General features: G+C 50.3%; 2 protein-coding genes across 2 annotated transcripts; one reads left to right on the top strand and one right to left on the bottom strand.

Annotated features, from left to right (window-relative positions):
• The first annotated feature begins 1,652 nt into the window (after positions 1–1,652).
• On the top strand, positions 1,653–2,855 carry Ptgdr2 (prostaglandin D2 receptor 2). Its single transcript, XM_041662179.1, has one exon. It carries the CDS (start codon positions 1,653–1,655, stop codon positions 2,853–2,855), a length of 1,203 nt encoding a protein of 400 aa, XP_041518113.1.
• A 1,014-nt stretch (positions 2,856–3,869) lies between these two features.
• On the bottom strand, positions 3,870–10,416 carry Ccdc86 (coiled-coil domain containing 86). The gene is made up of 4 exons (XM_041661532.1): positions 9,660–10,416; positions 6,685–6,814; positions 4,940–5,014; positions 3,870–4,770 (listed from the first exon to the last, which is right to left on the bottom strand). Exons 1-4 carry the CDS (start codon positions 10,373–10,375, stop codon positions 4,651–4,653), a joined length of 1,041 nt encoding a protein of 346 aa, XP_041517466.1. The 5' UTR covers positions 10,376–10,416; the 3' UTR covers positions 3,870–4,650.
• Between the last annotated feature and the right edge of the window lie 12,326 nt (positions 10,417–22,742).

Here is a 22,742-nt window from a genome sequence, read left to right as displayed (position 1 = left end):
TGGCTCAACCAATGCTTTAAACACTCGTGTCTCAGTTTTCTCATCTGAGGGATGGAGAGAGACCTGGCACATTTCTTCCAGAGCTACAAGAAAAAGCCTTGGTTGGAAGATCTACCACATTCCACGGAGGGTCATGGGTGCTTGGAATCACCCTGAGTTCCCACACCCTGCTTTCATTTCCTCCATTCTGCAGGGAGTATAAACCTGATTCCCTCAGCCCTCCCTGACCCAGACTTTGTCACAGGGCCCTGGGGTTCTCCATGAGGCTGTGAGCATGCATAGAACCTGGCTTTTCCAGAGCACCTGAGTTATTGCTCAATGTGACTATTGTTCCAGTGTGGGAATGAATGAATGGGGATGAGTTTTCTGGAATAGACAGGACTGTCGCTGCCCTCCCTGGGTCCCCAGAAACCCCATGTGATAGTTCCTCCTGCCAGGTCTCACGCTTGTCTCTCTTATCTTATTTCCTCTCCTTCTATCAGAGGAGGGGCCAGTTCCCCTGATCTCATTCAATCAGCACATCCAAGCAGTCACCTCTGAGATGACAGCAGCTCTCTAGGAGGAACTGCAGGGAGGTAAGGCCTGGAGTGCTGGACGGCACAGACCCCCATCCCATAGGAGGGGCCACACCCATCCCTCTGTGTTCTGGGGACCAGGAGAACGAGTCCTGTCTGGTCTGACCTTTGTGATCTTGGACAAGTTCTTAATATTAGTCACAATGGTATTGATACAGCGCCCGCTTTCCACCAGTTCCCTGTGTGTTTGTGTGTGAGTGTGTGTGTCTGTGTGAGCCAGAGGTCAACCTTCCATGCTCCTTAGCAGCGATCACCTTAAAAGATTTATTTTTAGTATTTTAAAGTACGTGTATGTGCATATGAATGTAGGTATACGTATGTGTGTGCGTCAGTCAGATGTCAACCTTGAGAGATGTCGCTTAAGGAGCAGTTCACCTTAAAACAGTTTTTATTATTTTAAAGTGTGTGTGTGTGTGTGTGTGTGTGTGTGTGTTTGTGGGTGTGTGAATGCAGGTGCCTGTAGAGGCCAGAGGAATTGGGACCCCTGGAATTAAGTTATAAAGGCAGTGTGAGCTGCCCAACATGGGCAGTGGGAATCAAACACTGGTCCCCTGGAGATGCAGTATGTGTTTTCTGTGGAGCCATCTCTCCAGTCCCCTATCTTGTCTTTTTGAGTTAAGGTCTCCGGGACCTGGGTTTCACTGATGAGTTTACTCTGGCTGGTCAGTGAGCCCCTAGGATCTACCTGTCTTTACCTCTCCAGCCCTGAGATTACACTCATATGCCACCATGCCCTTCTTTATACCTGGGTGCTGGGATCAAACTCAGGTCCTCTTCTATTTTTCCCACCCACCCCACACCCTTTTGAATAGTTCACATTTTCTTGTTCCAGTAGTCCTACAAGCTAGGGACTGTTGGGAGAGACACCATGTTAGGGGGACACAGGTTCAGGAAGGCTACACTTGGCTTGCCCAAAACTGCATTGGGGGAGAAGGGCAGCTGGAATGTTAGTTCCTTGCCTAGTTCAGCTTCACTGATTCCTAGTGTCCATCCTATTGCTAGGTATACCGGCAACTCTGAAATAGGTTCGTCTCTTGCCCAGGCTGCAGGCTCAACCCTCCTTTCTTCCACCTCGCCATGGCCAACATCACATTGAAGTCATTCTGTCCGCTCTTAGAGGAGATGATCCAGCTTCCAAGTCACAGCAACTCTAGCATCCGCTATATTGACCATGTGTCAGTGCTGCTGCATGGGCTGGCTGCGCTCCTGGGTCTGGTGGAGAACGGACTCATCCTGTTTGTGGTGGGCTGTCGCATGCGTCAGACGGTGGTCACCACCTGGGTGCTGCACCTGGCGCTGTCTGACTTGCTAGCCTCCGCCTCCCTGCCCTTCTTCACCTACTTCCTGGCGGTGGGCCACTCGTGGGAGCTGGGTACCACCTTCTGCAAGTTTCACTCCTCGATCTTCTTTCTCAACATGTTTGCCAGCGGCTTCCTGCTCAGCGCCATCAGCCTGGACCGCTGCCTGCAGGTGGTGCGGCCGGTGTGGGCACAGAATCACCGCACGGTGGCGGTTGCGCACAGAGTCTGCCTGATGCTCTGGGCTCTGGCGGTGCTCAACACAGTACCCTATTTCGTGTTCCGGGACACCATCCCGAGGCTGGACGGCCGCATCATGTGCTATTACAACATGCTGCTCTTGAACCCAGGGCCCGATCGCGACGCCACGTGTGACTACCGCCAGAAGGCCCTGGCGGTGAGCAAGTTCTTGCTGGCCTTCGTGGTGCCTCTGGCCATTATCGCCATGAGCCACGTGGCCGTGAGCCTACAACTGCGCCACCGCGGCCGCCAGAGGACAGGCCGCTTCGTGCGCCTGGTGGCAGCCATCGTGGTGGCCTTCGTGCTCTGCTGGGGGCCCTACCATGTCTTCAGTTTGTTGGAGGCGCGTGCCCATGCTGTCCCCACGTTAAGGCAGCTCGTCTCACGCGGGCTGCCCTTCGTCACCAGCCTGGCTTTCTTCAACAGCGTTGTCAATCCGCTGCTTTACGTGCTCACCTGTCCGGACATGCTGCACAAACTGAAGCGTTCGCTGCGTTCAGTGTTTGAAAGCGTGCTGGTGGAGGACAGCGACTTGAGCGGTGGGCCTGGCAGCCGCCGCCGCCGCGCCTCTTCCACTACCACAGCCTCCACGGTCCTGCTGGCTGGCCGCCTTCCCCGACTGCATCCTGCCCGGCTGATTAGCTGGATGCGGGGTAATGGTGCAGAGCCCCAGCAGAACGTTCCAGCGCAGGCCCAGAAACAAGGCTCACTGAACCTCGCCCTGAGCTCCACCTCCGATTAGACCAGCACAGCCCGGGGGGCACGCCAACACACCCCTGGCATCTCACCATACACCTTTGAAAATGTACATAGCCAATGCTAGGCCCAGCTCATCTCTCTCCCGGGCAGGGCCCAGGGAACCAGTTTGTGAACTAAAAGCGGTCTTTCTTAAACACTTTAATCTTGCAGCGTGGAGCTGGGAGAGGATCAGCAGGGTGCAGAAGTGGCCTTTGGAGGCAAGCGCTACCTGGTTCCTGACCTCCACGTTTTTACATTTTTAAGAACGGAAGTACTTGAACTGCCTAGGGATCTCGCTAGGCTAACAGGATGAGATTTTGTACTTCTAGTGCCTCCCAGGCAGCTTGCCCATGGACAACTGGAGTCACACAGGTTAAACCCACAGCCCACATCTCAGAAGGCGCTGCTTTGTGGACAAGGAGGAAACTGCCGCGAACAATGGTGTATATGGGGTTACAGTGGCGGGAGGGTTAAGCAGTTTCCGGCTTACCACCTTCACTTTCAACGACCTCCCCACTGTGGTCTGATGCTTTTATTACACTTTGTTGGTTGTGTGATAGGTGTGTCAACTCCAGCTCAGGGATCTAACTGCTTAGTTTTAGAGCTGCCGCCCCGCCAGAGGCTACATTCCATCCTTCAGCATCTCAGGTTCAACTCTACCCAGAGAGAACATCCTCCAGCTACCCTGGGTATCACAGCTGCCTCAGGACAGGGCCCAGCAGCTAAAACTTCCAATCCACAGGTGTGTGTGGGGGGGGCACTCTGCACCAGCCACGGACTTTCCACAGCACTTCTTCTAATGTCTACCATGGAGGGACAGCTCGACTCATCTCTACATTCCAGGGAAAGGGGAGTGGCTGTCAGTAGCTGGAGGATGCGAAGAGCAGACGAGACATTCTCAGGATCTCCTGAACCACCAAGGCCAGGCTGGTTGTCAGTTCTCAGTGCCAAGCAGGCCTCAAGCCCGCGGCAGGTGCACAAACTGGATGGTAAAATGTCACCCTCCACTCCCCCAGAGCACATCTGTCAGACCATGCATTTCCATTGTTTATTAGGAGAATGAAAACCCAATGGGGCAGGGACTTGTCTTTCTGGAAGCCCAGATTGTACTTGTGCAGACCATTAATAAACACTTCCGTGGAAGCCCAGGTGGGCACGGCTCAAGTCCTAAGGTTTCTACAGTCCAATGTAGGAAAGGGGTACTAGAGAGGAACCCAGTTCCCTGCAACCTCCCCATTTACAGGAAGGGGCAGGCTTCAGTCATCAGAGGGGACAGACGAGCAAAAGTCACAAGTGATCAAGGTTGTTGGCCTTTGAGAAAATGGAGGAGCTGACATCTGACATTAGGCCTCCAGGTGAGGGCTAGACTCAGGACCCCGAGGCGGAAGTTAGTTACCAGCTCACTGGGGAATAAGTCACAGTTCAAGATCTTTTGTTGTTATTGTTTGAGACAGGGCTTCTCTAGCCCTGGCTGTCCTGGAACTCATTCTGTAGACCAGGTTGGCCTCAAACTCTGAGATCTGACTGTCTCTGCTTCCCGAGTGCCGGGATTTAAGACATGTGCCACCACCCTAGCAACAGTTCAAGATCTTAAGGCACTTTGGAAAAGACCTAAAAGGAGATGGAGAGAGTTAAATCTCTCCTGAGACCCTGTGAGGTCCTGGGTTCCCTCTGGGCTTCACTCCCTGTCTTAATGCGACAGAGTTGGTGTGCTGGCCCCAGGAGAGATGTCTGACAGTGGCCTGAGAGGTGGCTTGTTGTGGCTCTTGGCTTGTGGAGGCCTCCGTGCCGTCCTGAGCTCAGACCTTGGCCACAGGCCGCTGGGGTGGCTCCTTCTGGAGCAAGGCCAGGGTGTCTCTCTTTTCAATGGAGCGCAGCTGCTTCTTCTTCGCCTTCTTGATTTTGGCAGGGTTTCGGATCTGGGGAAATAGGAGGAATCAGTATAGCTGAGGACTCTTCTCTGGGGAAAAGGAAGGCAGGGGCCCAGGACTGCAGCAGGACAGTGGATCATGTAAGGCAGGGAGCCCAAGCACCTTACTGGCCTCTTTCACCTGGCCACACCCACATCTCTTGGATGGGTGTACTCACCACTTGGACAATCTCAGCCTTTCGCTCATTCTCGAGGCGGCGTTTCAGGTTCTCTGCCCGGCGTGCCTTCTTCTCCTGTAACACACAAAAGGAATCTCAGGCCCTGGTGAGTGAGAACTGGTACAACCAGGAGACCCCTGCTTAGTCTCCAGGCTATTCTACGGGGTGAGTGGAGGCCTACGCATTTCTGGGGAAGAACAATGGTACATTACTTATCTTGTGGGCCTGGAGCTGAGCCTACTGTGGCAAGAGTGCCTGGCTCCAAATTAAAAAGGTGTGGGCAGAGATGTGGGTGCCTTCCCACCCAGAGGTCCCATGTACTAGCTGCCAGGGAGAAGGCTATATATAAGGTTCCCTCTTTCATGCAACTTTCCCAGAGTTCCTTCTGCCCAGGCTCAGGTGTACCAGAATGAGGATGCAAGGTCAGAATATAGCTGGGCTCTGCACCTGGTCCCAGGGAGGGCTGGGCAGACTGAGCTGTCAAAAGGCTCTGGAGGAACCTGGTCCAGCTTGAATTTTCATTTGGATACTCCCTAATTAGGTTATTGTGGCTGAGTCTATGTCTCCACTTCCTCACCTCACAGTAAAGTTGACCACAGGCCCCACCTCACCAGACTGACTTGAGAAGTAAGTGTGCAATCAAGGCTTGGAATAGTACCAGCTCTGGGGACATTCAGAGCCTTTTCTGGGGGTGTGAAGTCTGGGGTTTCTTAGCTATGCTGCTATTGTATCCCAGCAGGGCTAGGACAGGGATGGTGGCTCCAACATTAAATGGTATATGGTCAGGGCCTTTTGTGACCTTAACAACTTTGAGTCATCAGGGTACCCTGGGCCCTTGGAGAGGAAGTAACCTTTCCTTCTATGTATCAGGAGGCTGGGAGGATGCACATCTCCAGTTGTTCGTGAGATGGCAACTGTTTTGCCCAAGAGGAAGCCAAGGCTGCACAGGAAGGGATGACGCCTCAGTAACAGATGGGTCTGGAGAAACTCAAAGTAAGGTGGAGGGCCTAGTGGCTGGCCCATCCCTCTTCTCAGTGGCCAAGCTGGGTCTACAGATCTGAGACAAGCTGCTTGACTCTGGATCAGTGCTCCTTCTATACCTTGGGCTCACCAGACTATAAGTGACACCTGAACTTAATCCCGGGGACAGTGCTGCTGACCTTGCTTACTGAGTACTGCCTGTTGAAGTGACACTGGGACTCTCCCTAAGGCTTCCTGGAGGCGGAAGGTGTTAGAAACGAGCCTCTGTGGTGCTGGGCCCAAGACCTTGTGCGTGCCAGTCAAGTGCTCTACCACTGAGCTACGTCACAGGCACAAACCTTAACGAGGACATTTTTGGTTATGAGATGGGGGCTAGGGAAGTGAATTGAAAGGGAAGTATAGGGACCACCCATGGGCCAGTGTGTAGAAGTCTCTTCTAGAAAGAGCAGATTTGAGATAAGCTTTTCCCTCATAAGCAGGTCTCAGAGAGGGGTTGAGTTCACCAAATTGAAAACTCCTGCCACTAAGATGGTTTGCTGGCCTCCATCTTGGGCACCTCATTCTACTTCCATGTCTCCTGCATGCCCCTGAGCCAGAGATTTTAACTGGACGGCAGAGTGGGAATCTCACCACGGCCCCAGACTACACTTTGTCCCCCTGGGGCCCTCATCCCGGAGCTCTAAGTCATACTCCCACAGCCCTTGTCTGCTGAGCATACATGTATTTGGCCTCTGCAATCCCTACTTGGCCGGATGTCCTGTTACCTGCCGGCGCCTCTGTTTCTCCTCCTCTAGGTGCCGGGCGAAGTCCTTGGTCAGCTTCCTCTCCTGTCGTTCCTTCATTTTCCGCTGCCAGGAGGTACGCAGGGGCTTGTCCTGAACCATCTGGGAGAACCTTAGCAGGAGAAGAGGCACTTAGGGGACCACTGTGATGCTGCCTTCACACCCTGCTCTCACTGGGCTCTGGGTCTGCTTCCCGTCCTCTCCTGCCTGCCTGGCATTCAGCCTTCTATAGAAACTTAGGGTGGACGGGCCGTTAGGCATGTGGCTCTGAGGTCAGCCTGTGCTGTCTATTCTAGAGGAACACCAAGACCTTGAGAGTCTTCTTCCTGAGTATAGGTTGGGACTTGAACCTTTCTGTACCCATAAAGCCTCAACTGTGAAGTTTTATTGCCACCAAACATGGTAACCTGTGAAGATGAGATGCTTGCTCCCTAGAGGGGTGTGGTTTTAATTCCAAACATCAAGAACAAGGGGGCTTTTTTGTAACAATTCTGATTCTTTCTTAGATTGTGGGGTGTCAAGGTGGTGGAGTGGGATTAGGGGATTTCTGACAAGTCTGCCTTCTCTGAGAGTAAAATGTTCTAGAGCCATAGAATAGGCTGACTTCTGTAAGGACATATTTAGGGTGTGCTTAAACACTCTAGGAGGTAAAGTGCAGGGAAACGAAGCTGGGCCAGGAAATGTGAGAACTGGGAAGCTGGTGTTGAGACTCATAAAACTCAGCTCTTCCCTTTCTGTACAGTTCAAGAGTTCTGGGACAAAATTAAAATAAAATGAAAACAAGTCATGCTCAGTTTCCCCTCAGTCACTTGCCAAGCCTGCTGAGTGTCCCTTGGGCCTTCTTTTCCCCAGAACTCTAAGACTCCTCAGCAGACTGTTCCAGTGTCCTTCTGCTTCCTACACTTCAGCCTTGACTCCTGCAGGAGTTCCTATTTACCTGTCTATTACAGGGTCTCTTGAGGAAACCCTGGCTGTATGCTGGGCAGTCAGTTCCTGACCACATGAAGGTCAACACTGCTTTTCTGAGCTGTCTGCTCCCTTCCTAGGAGTCTGACACACAAAGTCTGGAACTTGGCCCCAGGCTCATTTATAAGCAGTCTGGTTCTGCCCCGCCCCACTGCACTGTTAACTTCTGATATCCTCCCCTGCCAGGTCCCTAAAAACAGAGCAGTAGGTGGCACTGTGGACTTCCTTCCTACCCTAAAAAAACGGGATTTGAGAATCCTGAAAGGACAAGATGATGGAAGCATGGAGAAGTCAGAGCCACAGACGTGGTGCTATGTCTTCTCAGAGCAGCAGTGTCAAGAGCATGCTGCATCACGGAACCGGCCCACATCTCGTCTGTCCTCAAAGGGAGTCACTATGCACAGGCTGCTGTAGCCCTTGAATTGTGGTTCATGTTAAGAAAACTCATAGGATCTTGACTTCATTTCATAAACTTAATGTAAACAGTCACACAAGGCTGGTGTACTCACTAAAGTATTGAGGCAGTGCTGATGTACAGCACCAGTTACTAGAGATGGAAGACAGGCCTGGACGTCTGGTCCTGAGCCCGTCACTCACTGCCTGTGTGACCCTCTCAGCTATAGCATCTTCCTGTGTGCAGATAATAGAGTGCAGAGGGATAACAGCTTGGGAGAGCTGGGACCACGTACCCTCCTATCCCTTACTGGTGGAATGTTCCAGGCCCGCTTCCCAGTTCTGCTGATTCCTCTCTTCTTCCCACTCACCGTATCAGAGCCACTTCATACTCACTAAACCCATCCTCCCCATCCGAGTGTGAGTGCAGGCCCCAAGGCTCTACACTGAACTCAGCTAGCTCCATCACCCGCTTCCCAGCCTGAATCTCTCTGCCTGGTTATGTGTGGCCATCAGTGGCCTAGATACTGTGACTTGCTGACACAGGGAAAAGGGTCACTTCAAAGTTTCTGATTGGTGCCTTTCTCTATAAGCTTCACTGTCTTCCGTTTAATAGGGTGTAAGATGATGTCTGTGAGGAGCCTGCACAAAGCCTAGCAGTCAACCCTCAGTCAAGGCCATTTTTCTTAATGCCCTGTTCCGAACTATGAAGGACTCTTGTCTCTGGCTGAAATTTCAACTGAACCCCATCTCTCTTTTCCTGCTGCTTTTCCACATGAGCCTCTTCATTCCTTCACCCAAAGATATGAACTGAGCATTTACGAAGCCCCAGCACTGAAAGCACAGTGAAGACTTCATGTCTTAAGAAGGCTTCAACCCGAATCAAGTCAGACCAACAGAAGCCGGTTAATGGGTTCTGATCACACCTGATTCATGCTCACATCCTGTGTCTTGTTTAGCTTCCCTGAGTCCTGGCTTCCTTGGATGTACAACATCAATAGTAGCTACACTTGCGCCAAAGGTCAGGATAAAGATTAGATGTGATTCCGTGCGCTGCTGGGAGTGGAGGACTCCCCCTTTGGTCAGTCCCTATTGAAATGGTACAAAACCAGTGTCTGGCGACACATTTTATCAAAGACAATAATATCTAGGAGACAACAGAGGAAAGGACTTCACTGTGTTCAAGTAATGGCGCCTTTCTTGCTCTGCCTCCCTCACCAGATGTGGTAAACAAAGTAAATATTCTTGGAACAAACTCTCAACTCCGGACAAGGAGGACAGAAGGGCCGGGTGTGGGGGCGCAGGCCTTTAATACCAGCGTTATGGAGGCAGACGCAGGCAGATCTCCTTGGATTCCAGGACTGCCGGTGTTGCACACTGAGATCCTGTCTCAAAATAAAAAAGGATGGGAGGGAAGCTCACAAGAACCCCGCCGAGGGCAGACAACACTAGAGAAATGGCCACTGAGGGTCTCCCTCCCCAACCTCAGGGCGTTTGACATTCTGATTATCACCATGTCTGCTAACTTCATTCGGGCGAAGGCAGGGTCCAAACACACGGAGAGCCCTACCCATGGCCCATGCTACCCCCTACTTTACCTCTTCTTGGAGCGGTCTTTCCACACGCGCCCGGATTTGGGCTTCCCCTTCGGGATTACAGGAAGCTCCTCTTTCTCCTTCAATTTCTTGGGCGCCGGGGCCTGGGGAGAAGATAGAAGTCGCTTCTTTATATCGTGGCCTCCTGCCACCGTCTTGCCAGCCGGAGGTAGCCTGCTTGGTTCCTGCTGTTGCTCTGAGGAGCTGGGTGCCTGGGATGTCAGCTCTTGTCCTGGCTGCGAGGGCTCGGGACCCGGTGCTTGCTGGCCCGGGCAAGGCTCTGGGGATCCTGGTACCAACTCCTCCTTAGCGTGGACCACCTCTGAGTCCAGTTCTCCCACTGTGGTAGAGAATTTGGATGGCTCCTCCCGTTGGGGGGTTTCCGGACTCGATTCTCTCTGTCCTGCAGGTGACTCCAGGCCCACATCTTGCTGAGATTGGAGGGATCCGGAGTCAGGCTCTGACTGCCTTTGGGGCGACCCGAAGCCTGTATCCTGTTTCGGACAGGGTGATCCGGGGCTTGTCTCTGGCTGAGGTTGGGGAGACGCAAGGCCCAGTGGCTGCACTCTCTCAGACTTCGGCTCGCTAGTTTCTTCTGGGTTCGACTGGAACTCTACAAGGGCCCGTCTCGCCCGGGAAACTGCGGGATCAGGAAGGGTCTTTCCGGACACAGGTTTCAAGCCTTCAAGCCGCCGGCTGCGCCTCAGCGGCGTATCCATGGCTCACGTGTAGCCTCTGTCGCATTCGGTACAACCGGCGCCTTCATGTGACGTCAGACGCAGTCACTTCCGTACGGGGCAGGAAGCGCACATCTCAAGACGCTGTGCTGGTGGAGGCCCGTGCTAAAACAGGGCCGCCCGCCCCTAGACTCGTACACGCGTGCGTAGCGAGCGTGAAATCGTTGTTTAGCGTTTAATGAGTCTGGTTGCTGTGTTTCCGGTGTGTATGCGTGCTTTTTTTTAAAAAAAAAATTTTTTTTAATGCTGTTTCTAGGTGCTGGAGAAGTAGGGACCTTTTTATTTTTATTTTTCTGAGAGAAGAGGTTGGCAAGAAGACCGAGGGAGTCCGTAGGCAGGGGCGAAAGATCCTATTAACTCTGTAACATTAGGGACTTGAAACGTCGCGTGTTCTTCAGACCTCAGTTTTCTCTTTTGTAACATAGAGGTTTTTGCTCTGTGTTACAAAGGAGGATGTGCTGGGTCCTCTATTGAGCGGGAACTCTAAGTCTTGAGTTGTGTTATATGTTCCCGTCTTTGCCACCTCCCTGGTCAGTCCCCTGCCTCCCTGGTCCCGCTCCGGGGGTGCTGAGAGCCCTCCTGTTCCTGATCCTAGGACAGCTCCAGGGAGTTAGTTGTTCGGCACTATTTCTCCCAGCTCTTCCAGCCTCCCAATTCTCAAAGGAATAGGTTCTGTTTGGTTACTTAAATCCCTGCCCCTGCTTGAATGGCTCAGTACTCAGAATTACACCATGGGCTGCCCGAGGGCTCCGGAGGAGCTGTGCCTCTGCGCCTGCTGCAGGCTGCCTCAGTTCACCTGGCTTCCTGTCTGGGGGGATCACTTGCAAATGATCAGATTGCATCCCAGTTCCACAGCTCAGGGCCTAATTTTATGTATTTTATGTAATTTTATGTCCAGGGTGTGTGAGAGAGGTGGCTTTTGAATAGAGGACTTTGGATATATATATATATATATATATATATATATATATATATATATATATGATTCCTCTTGAGCCCAGCCTGCCATTCTCATAGTGCAGGAGTCAGGGGAGGCTCCTGAAATTTGCCAGTACTTAACTTCCTCCCTTACTTTCATGAATCAAGCCCGAGGATAGGAAGGGGCTTCTGTGTTCCCTAGAGACCTCCGCAGGGTTCATCCCCAGGCTTTTGTGACAACAATCTGATGTTCATGAGCCCCCAAGGGCTTCTCTCCCTGGCTCACTTTCCCACCCATTTATGGTCGCTGGGGAGGGGCGCTTTGAAACAGATTCTTTTCATATAGATCCTCAACTCAAGAGTTGGCACCTGCTACTGTATCAAAGATCTCCTGCACCTTGAATCTCCTGGCAGAACAGTGAGATGCAGGGGCCTACTGAAGGTCTGTCTGCTTCTTTGTGTATGTCTGTCTGGGCTTGTCTTTCATTCAAACTTTCTTGGTTCAAGCCGGGCGGTGGTGGTGCACGCCTTTAATCCCAGCACTCGGGAGGCAGAGGCAGGTGGATCTCTGTGAGTTCGAGGCCAGCCTGGTCTACAAGAGCTAGTTCTAGAACAGGAACCAAAAGCTACGGAGAAACCCTGTCTCGAAAAAATTCAAAAAAAATTCTGTCGGGCTGGAGAGATGGCTCAGAGGGTAAGAGCATTGCCTGCTCTTCCAAAGGCCCTGAGTTCAATTCCCGGCAACCACATGGTGGCTCACAACCATCTGTAATGAGGTCTGGTGCTCTCTTCTGGCCTGCAGGCATACACACAGAAAGAATATTGTATACATAATAAATAAATAAAAAATATTTAAAAAAAATTCTGTCAACAAACCTTCTTGGTTCAAGCATGCACATTGCTGAGTGCTCCTGCCTGGAGAAATCACACGTGTCCCCGTGTGTATACACCTTTATGTGTGCATCTATCAATGCAGCAAGTGTTTAGTTAGTGCCAGGGATTTAAACTCTCACTGTGCTGCCCTGATTGGGGGGAAGATTGAAGCCTAGGAGAGTATCTGATCCATATCATGGGTCTGTCTGTGGGCACTGGTTTCCTTCAGTCAGCGGATCTCAGGTTACATAAATAAGCCATACCTTGTCCAGTCAGCGCTTCAGGGCATGTGTGACATGCCCTTCCAGTGCATAGGCCAGGGAGCAATCGGGAACAGGAATGTCTGCAGGAGGGGCAGTTGCCAGGCAGCTAAACCTTCCAGCTCAGTAACTAATCCTGGCTCACGCTGCCTGACTTTGGCCAAGTGCCTATCCTTTCTGTGCCCTGGTCACCTGGAGAACAGGGAGATTTACTATGAAGAGTTGAGACTTCGGAGTCAAACAGGCCAGGTGTGACTCCTCCCTTTATTTGTTACCTGACCTTTACCAGTGCCCAAGGATCTCTGTGCCTCAGTTTCCTTATTATTAAAATGAGAGTCTCAGGAGGCACCTGCCCCTGGGGTGGTTGTGAGGAGTAAATCAGGTTGCACACTTAATTACTTGGCAGCAGGCTCTTCTGTCTGCTACTCGGGTTGCTTACACATTCAAGGACGCATTCCCTATAGCTTTTCTAGAACCGTCTTCTAGTCAGACTGAAATCTGTCTCTCCAACGGTTCCCCAGTTCCCTTCCTTCCTACCTCCCCCAGAGCTGACTGTAGGTAGTGTTCAGGTGGAAGCTCTACTCCAAACTCCCCCTGCAACCCTGCTGCGTCTCAGAAAGCTCGCCAAATAATGACCCCTCCCCAAGAGATGCTTCCAGAGGGTATTTAAACTGCACCCCAGGGAACAGACGTGTGGTTTTTCAGGTCTTCTTTCCTGTCTCCTCTGGGGGGGGGGGGCTAGAAAATCATCCGAGAGTGTTTTATCCATTAAACCTGGGGTTTTTCTTATTTGGTTTGATTTGGTCTGACTTGGATTGCTGCACTGGGCGAGAGGCTTATCGTATGCAGCAACTTTTCACTTCGCAGTGTGGATTCATCATCTCTCTACTCCATGGTTCCTAGCAGTATGACCTTCGCCCTGCCCTCATGCTCCTTCTGGCAGTTACTGCAGTGTGGCCCTCCAGTGGAAACCCTCCATGTGGCTCCAGCTGTCTCCTGTGTTATTTTAGATACTGTAAGAGTTCCTCCGCACTCTTCCTCTCCTTCTCCTCTGTTCCCCTTTTTCCCCTTTCACCTCCCCACCCCCACTCACCCCAACCCCTTGAAGCCGTCTTGGTTGGCCTGGAACTCATACCAATCCACCTATCTCATCCTTCTCCAGAGTGCCTGATACAGACGTGAGCCACCATGCCTGGCTAGTGCATGACTTCTGTTGAGTTGTTTTGACCTCTTTGGGGTCTAGCTCCTCTCAGTAACCCTTGATCCCCCTCTGTACCGCCTGCCTGTACTACATGACAGTACGGTACTGCTCCTGTATTGTGGCGCCTGCACTACAGGACTATTCGTGAGCTGGGCAAGGGCCTGGAAATTTAAATACACGAAGACTCACAGACAGAGACACAGGTCATCCTTGAAACAGGAATGCCTCCTTTATTGTTTCCAGGGGCAGCTTATATAGGGATCCTTAACTGATAGCCATGCCCCAGCCAAATCCACCAGAAACCACTCCCCTGCCATCAGGAACTCCTGAGGGTCTCGTGCTCAGAGCAGCTGAAAGCATGATACACTATTTACAAGACATTCAGGATCTGGGGGTTCACAGCTCCCAACACTCCTCCTTTTTGGCAGGTATGAATAGGTGCTTTAGGTGTGTACCCTGAATTGGTTCCACAGAGTACATGGAGCAGGACAGGGGCCAGCTCTTACTGAAAGTGAAAGTGCTCTTCTTAGTCCCCATCCCCTTTGACTCTTGAGATGGGGGAGGAGGGCAGGAGTGGGAGGAGAGGAGGACCACTCAGCTGTACCTGCAGGGCACTCACAGAGTTCTGGGAAGCTGCTGGGATAGGGAAAGGCCACTCCAAAGATCTGGTACCTGCTGCCCAGGGTGGAGGAGAGCAAGTAGAGCTTATCTCTAGATCCTCTAGAAGCATCTGCAGGTTTTGCTGAAACAGGAAGGAGCATTGCAGCCATCCCTGGTTGGCAAAGGCTGGGGATGCTTGTTTGTGTGTATAAGTGGGCGGGTGGAGTTAGTTTCTCTCTCCTCAGTACCCTGCTAACCTTCATAGCATGCTTCCTGCCCTGAACAGGTCGAAGAAGGGGCCAGACACCTGAGCAGGTGGAAGAAGGGACCCTAAGAAGGTAGCATCTCTTACCATCCTATCCACTTCTTAGTGTATCTAAAGCACGCTTCTCCAGCTTCAGGGAGAGTCGGCCAAATGCAAGGTGTGCCTACGTCCAGATGTTAGGGCTCAGTACGTTTGGGGTGGGACTGCGGGTTTGGATTTCTAGTGAACTCTCAGGTGCTGGTGCTGGTGCTGGTGGTCATGGTGCAGCTGGTGTGGTGGTGCTGGTGGCCATTGTGCAGCTGGTGTGGTGGTGCTGGTGGCCATTGTGCAGCTGGTGTGGTGGTGCTGGTGGCCATTGTGCAGCTGGTGTGGTGGTGCTGGTGGCAGTGGTCCACACCCTGAGGAGCAATGGCCCAGGGGAAGGAATGAACGAAACCTGAAGAGCCTGCCTTTTTTGCCTTCCACACTGTGCGGAGGCTGAGTTCACCATCGTTCCATTATTCACCAAGAGCTGATTATTTCTCCTGTGCCTGATACTAGAAAAACATCGGGGGAATGGGCAGTCACGGCCCCTGCCTTGGCGGGATTAATATCACTTTAGGGGCTCCCTTGGAGAACATAATTTTGAAAGCCCTGAGGTCGTCTGAGCAGGAATGAATTTCTCTAATGAGCAGGCAAGGTAATGACATCTCAGAGAGGCCACGAGGCTCCCTGAAAGTCACTCAGTAACTCAGACTCCTCAGCCTGAGATCTGGCTCCATCACTTAAGTAGGGGCCACCACCAGAACTACTTGGGGCTGGGCTTGAATGGGACAATGACAGACCCTGTACACATTACCAGAGGGTGTCAGCTGGGCCTTGAGCATAAAAAGAGAGCTCATCAGAAAGACAGGTAAACATGTGACAGCGTTACACACGCTCAGACTCTCAGTTCCCAAGATCTGGTCAATGACAGAGTTTCAGAATAAATCACTTCCTTCCTCTCCCGCTGTGTTTATTGGCTAGCCTTCTCATTTCCTCCACATCTGGCTTCTTGCTTGAGAGCTCCATTTTCTCTTCAGTGTGATACCCTCTTCAGTTGTCCCTTTCGGTACAGTGGCCTCATCTCCATGGCAGCCTCTGCAGATGCTGTCTTTTTGTGATATTGGGGATGGAACCCAAGGTTTCACACAGGCTAAGCAAAGATTGTAACACTGAGCCATATACCCCCAGCCCTTGGAGATATTGACTTGGTGACCAAGAAAAAGCATCCCAAAGCAAAGTATGAAGTCCCCTTCCCTGAACTACAGGTTAAACTGGTCCCTAATTTAGTGGTGGAATCTCTGTTCTCCTTGCTCACACTGCAGTAGCTCACATCAGTCCCAGACCTCACTCATTTGGTGCAATTGGCCTCAGGTGGCTGAACTGTGTCCCTGAGCCAGAAAATCATTCCTGTTTTCATGGAGCCTCCAAATGTCTTATCCTATTCTAGGTACAGGGCTGCCCATGGAACTCAGGATCACAGGGCAGGGTCAGAGTTCACTATCATCCGATCTTTCACTTACCCATTGAGAACCAATTGACTGTGTACCCTGTGATCATAATTCTGCATCTCAGATTCTCTGACTCGCTCTACCAAAGGAGTGTCTTAGAAACGGATAGGTTGTTTCCTCTGCAGACACCGTTTGTCTGCAGATTGAAAGGCATGCCACTGACACGATATCAACAATACTGATAAAAATGCATCTTACTGTGGTAGATTAGAAAGTCATAACAGTGTCCCGGCTTCACCGGTAGTTTAAGACATCAAGATTCTATCTGGAGTAGCTGGCACATAAGGGTGGTGCTTGTAGGTCTTGTCTGATTCTTGAGGTAATCTTGTTTTTCAGAGGTGCAGGATAGAAGCTGGTGAGGGTTTGAATCCAGAGCTCTGCTTCTAAAACGCGTGTGATTTTACATACACCTCTTTGCCTTTGTGTCTCAGGCACTTGATCTAAAGCTAGAGCAAGTTCCTTCTGTAGCCTAGGCTGAGTCTGTTCTTTGTAAATAAGCCAGAAGTTGCAGGTCTTTGAAAGTGCTTCTCAGCTGGAAGATGGAGGTGCAAGCCTTTAATCCCAACACTCGGGAAGTGGGGGTGGGGCTGGTGGGGAAGGACTGGAGGATCAGGAGGTGGAGGCCAGCTTGGCTATTTAAATAAGTTAATTAAATTAATTGAGATAAAGTAAAAACATGCTTCTTATAGAGATAAAAACAGATTAACCAGAGTGATATTTTATTCTATTCTGTGCTTCTCAACATAACATAACACCCAGATGTTATCACTTTCTGCTGTGTGGTTTTACCTCTTTTACTTTTAAAATGATTCTGCATAGATCTAGACGGACTTTCTTGGAAAGATGGTGAGGACTGGCTTTTCCACAGCTGGCCTGGGTGGTGTCTTCCCATCCATGTGATATTTTTACTGTGCGGCCTGGACACCTCTCAGGTGCTGGAATCTGTGTCTCTCCATTCTTCAAACTCCAGGTTAGCCCCAGCTAATGGAACATAATGGGGTTGTTGTTGTGTGTTTTTGAGGTTGGAACATTGACTTCTAGGTACTTCTGCTTGGCTCCCATGGGTACTGGCTTTTGGACTCAGTCGACATGTTGTGAGGAAGTACCAGTCACCCTGTGTGGAGAGCCTAGAGCTGGCTTTGGAGCCCAGCCAGGCTGCCAACACCCTTCATGGAGTGGAGATGGCGCTGTGTGATTTCATGCCCCATTCATCAGGTTATCCCTAAATTTGAGCCTGGGACCAACAGAGGTTCCAGAAGTTATGAAACCGAGATACTTTCTCCCTTCCTATATCTGTCCAGCCAAACTCAACACAGTTATTCATCACTAGGTCTTGGGATGGGTTGTTAAGCAACAGTTGTGACTGGTGTGGAGAGTTCCTCTGTGAAATGACACTGTGGGATGAGAGCACATCCTAGTGAAAAGGTGACGGGCAGGGTGGTACCTATGCATCCCTGTGTTACTTCATCAGAGGCTGGCTGGATGGCAAGCTTTCTTGATCCTTGGCCATAATATATTAAGATATTCTACTGGCTTTCTTGGTGTGAGTGTGTGCTTGCGTGTGTATGTGTGTGTGTGTGTATGTGTGTGTGTGTGTGTGTGTGTGTGTGTGTGTGTGTGTGTGTTATAGCCCCAGCTCCTTCTCAGTGCCTGTTTTTCCCTGTTTAGAATGTCACTTCTGGGCAGTGGTGGCACATGCCTTTAATTCCAGCACTCAAGAGGCAGAGGCAGGTGGATCTAGTTCAAGACCAGCCTGGTCTACAGAGTGAGTTTCAGGGCAGTCAGGGTTACACAGAGAAACCCTGTCTTGAAAAACAAAACACAAACAAAAAGTACAGAATGTCACTTCACTGGGCATAGTTTCTCATTTCTTATTTTCTTTGTTGCTATATCCTTCAAACACAAATCAGTATTTGCTACTTAGAAAATAATCATAAATAATTGTTAATGAGTGAGCAAAGATGAACTACTACATTAGCTAGGGTGGGAATGTCTGGAGAGATGGCTCAGTAGTTAAAAGTACTTGTTGCTCTTGCAGAGGACTCGGGTTCCTAGCACCCACATTGGTGGTTCACAACTCTGCAACTCCACTCAGGGGTCTGGTGCCCTTTTCTCACCTCCGTGGACATCAGGTACACATGTGGTACACAGACATGCATGCAGGGAAACCATAAAAACAAATACATCTTAAAAAAAAATATCCTTGGGGCTGAAGACTTGGTTCAGTGGTTAAGAGCACTGGCTGCTCTTGCAGAAGACCCAGTTTCAGTTCCCAGTGCCCATGCTGGTTGACTCATAGCCATCTGTAACTAAGTTCCAGGGCATCTGGTATTCTTTTTGGGCCTCCATGGGTATTGTATGCACATATGTTCATCCAGGAACACACAAGTACACATTAAATAAACAAAAATAAACATAAAAATCTTAAAAGAGTCCTTTAAGAGAATCTTGCTAGCATCATCATGTTCTAGCTGCTGTGATTATGTAAAATCATATCCTGGGCAAAGACAAGTTCATATTGTGGTGGAATGATAACTCCATAATTAGTTCCAGGTCTCCACTTTTTTTTTTTTTGAGACTGTCTTTCTATGTAGACCAGACTGGTCGCAAACTCACGGGAATCTGCCTGCTTCTGCCTTCCAAGTGCTGAGATAAAAGGCATGGGCCACCGCACCCTGGCCCACCTTTCTTTCTTTTTTCCTTCTCTCCCCTTCTCTCTCCTTCCCTTCTATTCCCTTCCCTCTCTATTTTAAAAAAGATAGTCTGTGATGCCCAGGCTAGCTATGGAGCCCAAGGTAGATTCAAGCTCACATTAATCATCTGCCCCTCCTGGCTGCTGTGGTTATAGGCATGTGCTACCATACCTGGATTTAAATAATGAAAAAAACAAACAAGAATTGCTTTGTTAGAGATTTTTTGTATTGTTGATCTTTTGCTTATTTCTTTTGATTTCTGTTTTTGTAGGGCTCTTTTTGTGGTTTTTTTTTTTTGTGTGTGTGTGTGTTTAGAGAGAGAGAAACAAAGTTGGGTGGGTAGGTGTGGAGGATCTGGGAACAATTGGGAGTGGAGAAAAACATGATCAAAATATCCTGAATGAGCCGGGCAGTGGTGGCGCACACCTTTAATCCCAGCACTCGGGAGGCAGAGGCAGGGGATCTTGGTGAGTTCGAGACCAGCCTGGTCTACAAGATCTAGCTCCAGGACAGGCTCCAAAGCTGCAAAGAAACCTGTCTCGAAAACCCCCCCAAAAAAATGCTGAATGAAAAAATTTTAATTAAAAAGAATTGATTGTCTGGGAAAGACAGAAGATCAAGCACCTAAGAAAGGGCAGTAATGACTTTATCCCTTTGGGACGGGAGAGGTGTAAGACTAGGAGCATGTTAATGGGATGCTGGCTTGGGTCTGTCTAGGGCCCTTGGTCCTTCCCTTTCTCCTATTGGCCCTGTCTTTGCCCTCCCTGCCTACCTGAGTCCTCTAACTCCTCTTCAAATCAAGGGCATTTACAATTTCGATCTCTTCCCAGAGTTCTGAAAGGCTTGCAAGGTGGTCACTAGAGATTCTGATATACTTAGATGTTTCTCAAACCTGACCAAGCAGCCTGGAGCTCTTGTCAAATTGCAAACAGACCCAGTACTTGGGGAAGAGGCTGAGACTAAATTTCTTTCATGCTCTCGGGGATACCAAAGCCTCTGTTTCCTTGACAGGGCTTTGAGGAGGGCAAGCGCTGGACCACTGGGCAGCACTCTACCACTGGGCAGCACTCTGACCTTCTTAATGTATGAATTTTGTGCACCTGTCATGTGAATTTCGGGGGTGGATGTTTCTAATTGTAGACAATATCAAAAACACAAGAATGTCTCCGACAAGTCCAGATTGATGACTAAGGAGTTTATTAGCTGTAAGTTAACAGGGACATTGCATTCACTACAAAAAGCCAATGCTCTGCCTGTTAGCCACTATTTCACATAGCTCCAAGGCTGCTGAATAATCAATGAAACCTGGACATAGAGTGCCACCTAGTGTCAGAACATTAGAAATACGTACAAGGCTGAGAAGCTGCCCAAATCAAACTTAGAAATCCGTTCTCAAGTGCACTGGGTCCCTTCCTGGCTGAGAAAATGTTACTAATCAGTAGCCGTGCCTCCCTTGGCAAGTCATTCAAGCTGCTCTGGGTGTTCTGGAACTCACTCTGTAGACCAGGCTGGCCCTGAACTCACAAAAACCGTCCTGCCTCTGCCTCCCGTGTGCTGGGATTAAAGGTGGGCACAACTATGCCCAGCTTATTTTGCGTGTGTGTGTGTGTGTGTGTGTGTGTGTGTGGTGTGTGTGTTCAAACATTGCTAATAACTTGTCAGAGTACTCTGCCCAGACGCGGATAGGACCTTGACTGATGGCTTAGATGTACACATTCCTATCGGGCTGGAGGCGGGGGAGTCACTGGCTCTCTCTGTCCCCGTCCCCATTGTGGCCACATTGAATAAATCTCCTTTTTCTGCTGTTATTACTAATCTGGCTGTTTTAGTGGGCTTCTCAAGTGGCTGGGGAATTGGCTCAATAGTTGAGAACACTTGCTTCTCTTGTAGAGGATCCAGATTCAGTTTCCAGCACCCACGATGGGTGGGTGGATCACAACCACCTGGAACTCCAGACTTTCTGACCGCCATGAGACTGTAAGCCTGCTGATCATAAGACGGCAGAATGATTTTTGGTAACTTGCAGAAGTACTTACAATGGTGTCTGGCACAGAATAAGAGTCAGCAAATGATCGCCAGTAGCCTGAAATAAAAAACTGAATGTGAGAATGCTTGAAGACCAGTTCCCTCCAGCTTGCAAAGATAATTCTCTAGGTTCTAGTCTCATCACCCCATCTTTTGCTGATTGTCTCCGTGTGATGATGATAGGCTTTTTAAAGGTTGGCAAGATTCCTTTGTCATTTCTTCCTAAATATTCCTACCTGGAGGAGGACGGGAATCTCATGAAAGGGGGAGAAGGGGAGAGGGGGAGAGAGAGAGGGAGAGGGAGAGAGAGAGAGAGAGAGAGAGAGAGAGAGGCTTGGCATGGGATTTTGAAACCTCAAAGCCCATCCCTCAGTGACATACTTCCTCCAACAAGGCCACACCTCCTAATCCTTTCAATCCTTTCAAATAGTGCCATTCCCTGGTAACTAAGCATTCCAGTAGATGAGCCCATCAGGGCCATTCTAAGTCAAACCACCACACCAGGCTGCTTGCCTCCTAAATAGTGCCTTTATTTCCCCCCACCCCAATCCTCCTCTTACAGGTTTCTCTAGGAGTCCATCTTTTAAAGCTGTTGCAGCCTACAAGTCCCTAGAATGCCTGCACCCTGTCCACCTTGCCTAGGACTGGGGCAGAGCTGCCTTCGGGTGAAGATGGATGGCATGGCAGGAGAGGGAGAATCGCTTTACTTGTCCTCTTTCTCAGCCTCCTCAGCCAGCTGTCTGGTATCTCAGGGACCCCTAAGGTCTTGGTGATTTACCCTCAGCCTTGGATTTTCTGAACCCTGAAAATATCCCCCTTTTCCTTAGGCTCTGGGGTCCAGAGGCAGAGCTGAGAGGACCCTTCAGTCCCTCAGTGGGCCAGAACATGAATCTTCCAAGTCCACAAGCCAGGCCCAACCCTGTCTCTACTCCTGCATCTTAGTATCTAAGTCTGTTTCCATGGGCACACAAGGCCCCTGCCTGCCTCAAGGGTGGGTTGTGATGGTTAAGTGGTAAGAGGACCAGAGGCTGGAATTTAGCAATGAGAGCGGGCGATACCACCAACCTGCCTTACACCCAGACTCTCGCCTGACCTTTGTTGGTTCCCTGTTGAGATGGATCCTGTTCTAATCACCAGGAGTAGGAAGTTCATTGCCTCCATCTGACTCCTGCTGAGAGCAGGGAGAGGAGTCAGCTAAAGGGCTCCTACGGGCTGGGAAGGTTGTGGAGGGGGGTACCTGGTTTATGGAGAAAGTGAACTGGGGGCTCACACCACCCTACAGGACTCTGTCTGCAGAGCAAGGAGTTGGACACCCGGGAACATGTGTTGGAATGGGTAAGATCTGTTTATGGGGGTCTTGGCTGGGAGGTCGAGAAAACCTTGCTGTGAATGTGACCCTAATTAAATGGTGCAGAAGAAGCCAAGAACAGGGAGGTCAGTGAGTGTTTACACATACATGTGTATGCATATATGCGCATGCATACACACATGTTGCATGTATGTGCATGTGTGTATAGGCATGCCAGGCAGAGAAAGGCAGGGAATGAGAGGTATGGACGCACTGTGTGACAGAGTGGTTGCTGGCAGCTACCCTAAGAAGATGCGAGTTTCAGTTACGTTGGTTCAGGAGACCATGCACATTCAAAGAAACCTTTCTCGGGGCCTCGGGGCCAGGCACTTGGTGTAAAGGGCGGTTCTGGGAAAGCGGACTTCCACAAGTCCCTTCTTCTCTCGAATCTGTCTCTCTGTGTGCTCGGTCACTAGAGTTAGAGGGGAAGGGGTAACAGTCCTCTTGGTTCTCAGATCACCAATTGGTAGTTGGCTGGGCAGGTAGTAGGTTCCTCCTGGAGAGAGGCTGATGGTAACGTGGTAACCCTGCTTCCTAGGGCTCAATGGCATGGAGCCTCTGTTCTCCAGCTGCTGCCACTGTTGCTTGATAAACCGTCACCCCTGCTCCCTTCTGGGGGGGCCAAGTTTCGGCC

Source organism: Microtus oregoni, unplaced genomic scaffold (genome assembly GCF_018167655.1).
Source record: "Microtus oregoni isolate MIOR12 unplaced genomic scaffold, Mior012 000012F_ref0000307, whole genome shotgun sequence".
NCBI classification, from domain to species: Eukaryota; Metazoa; Chordata; class Mammalia; order Rodentia; family Cricetidae; genus Microtus; species Microtus oregoni.
This window is presented reverse-complemented; position numbering and strand designations above follow the sequence as displayed.

Coding starts and splice junctions, on each gene's coding strand:
- Ccdc86 (XM_041661532.1), bottom strand. CDS start 10,375: ATGGATACGCCGCTGAGGCGCAGCCGGCGGCTTGAAGGCTTGAAACCT. Junction 6,815..9,659: donor AAAGACCGCTCCAAGAAGAG/GTAAAGTAGGGG, acceptor TCTCCTGCTAAG/GTTCTCCCAGATGGTTCAGG. Junction 4,771..4,939: donor AGGCTGAGATTGTCCAAGTG/GTGAGTACACCC, acceptor CTATTTCCCCAG/ATCCGAAACCCTGCCAAAAT.
- Ptgdr2 (XM_041662179.1), top strand. CDS start 1,653: ATGGCCAACATCACATTGAAGTCATTCTGTCCGCTCTTAGAGGAGATG.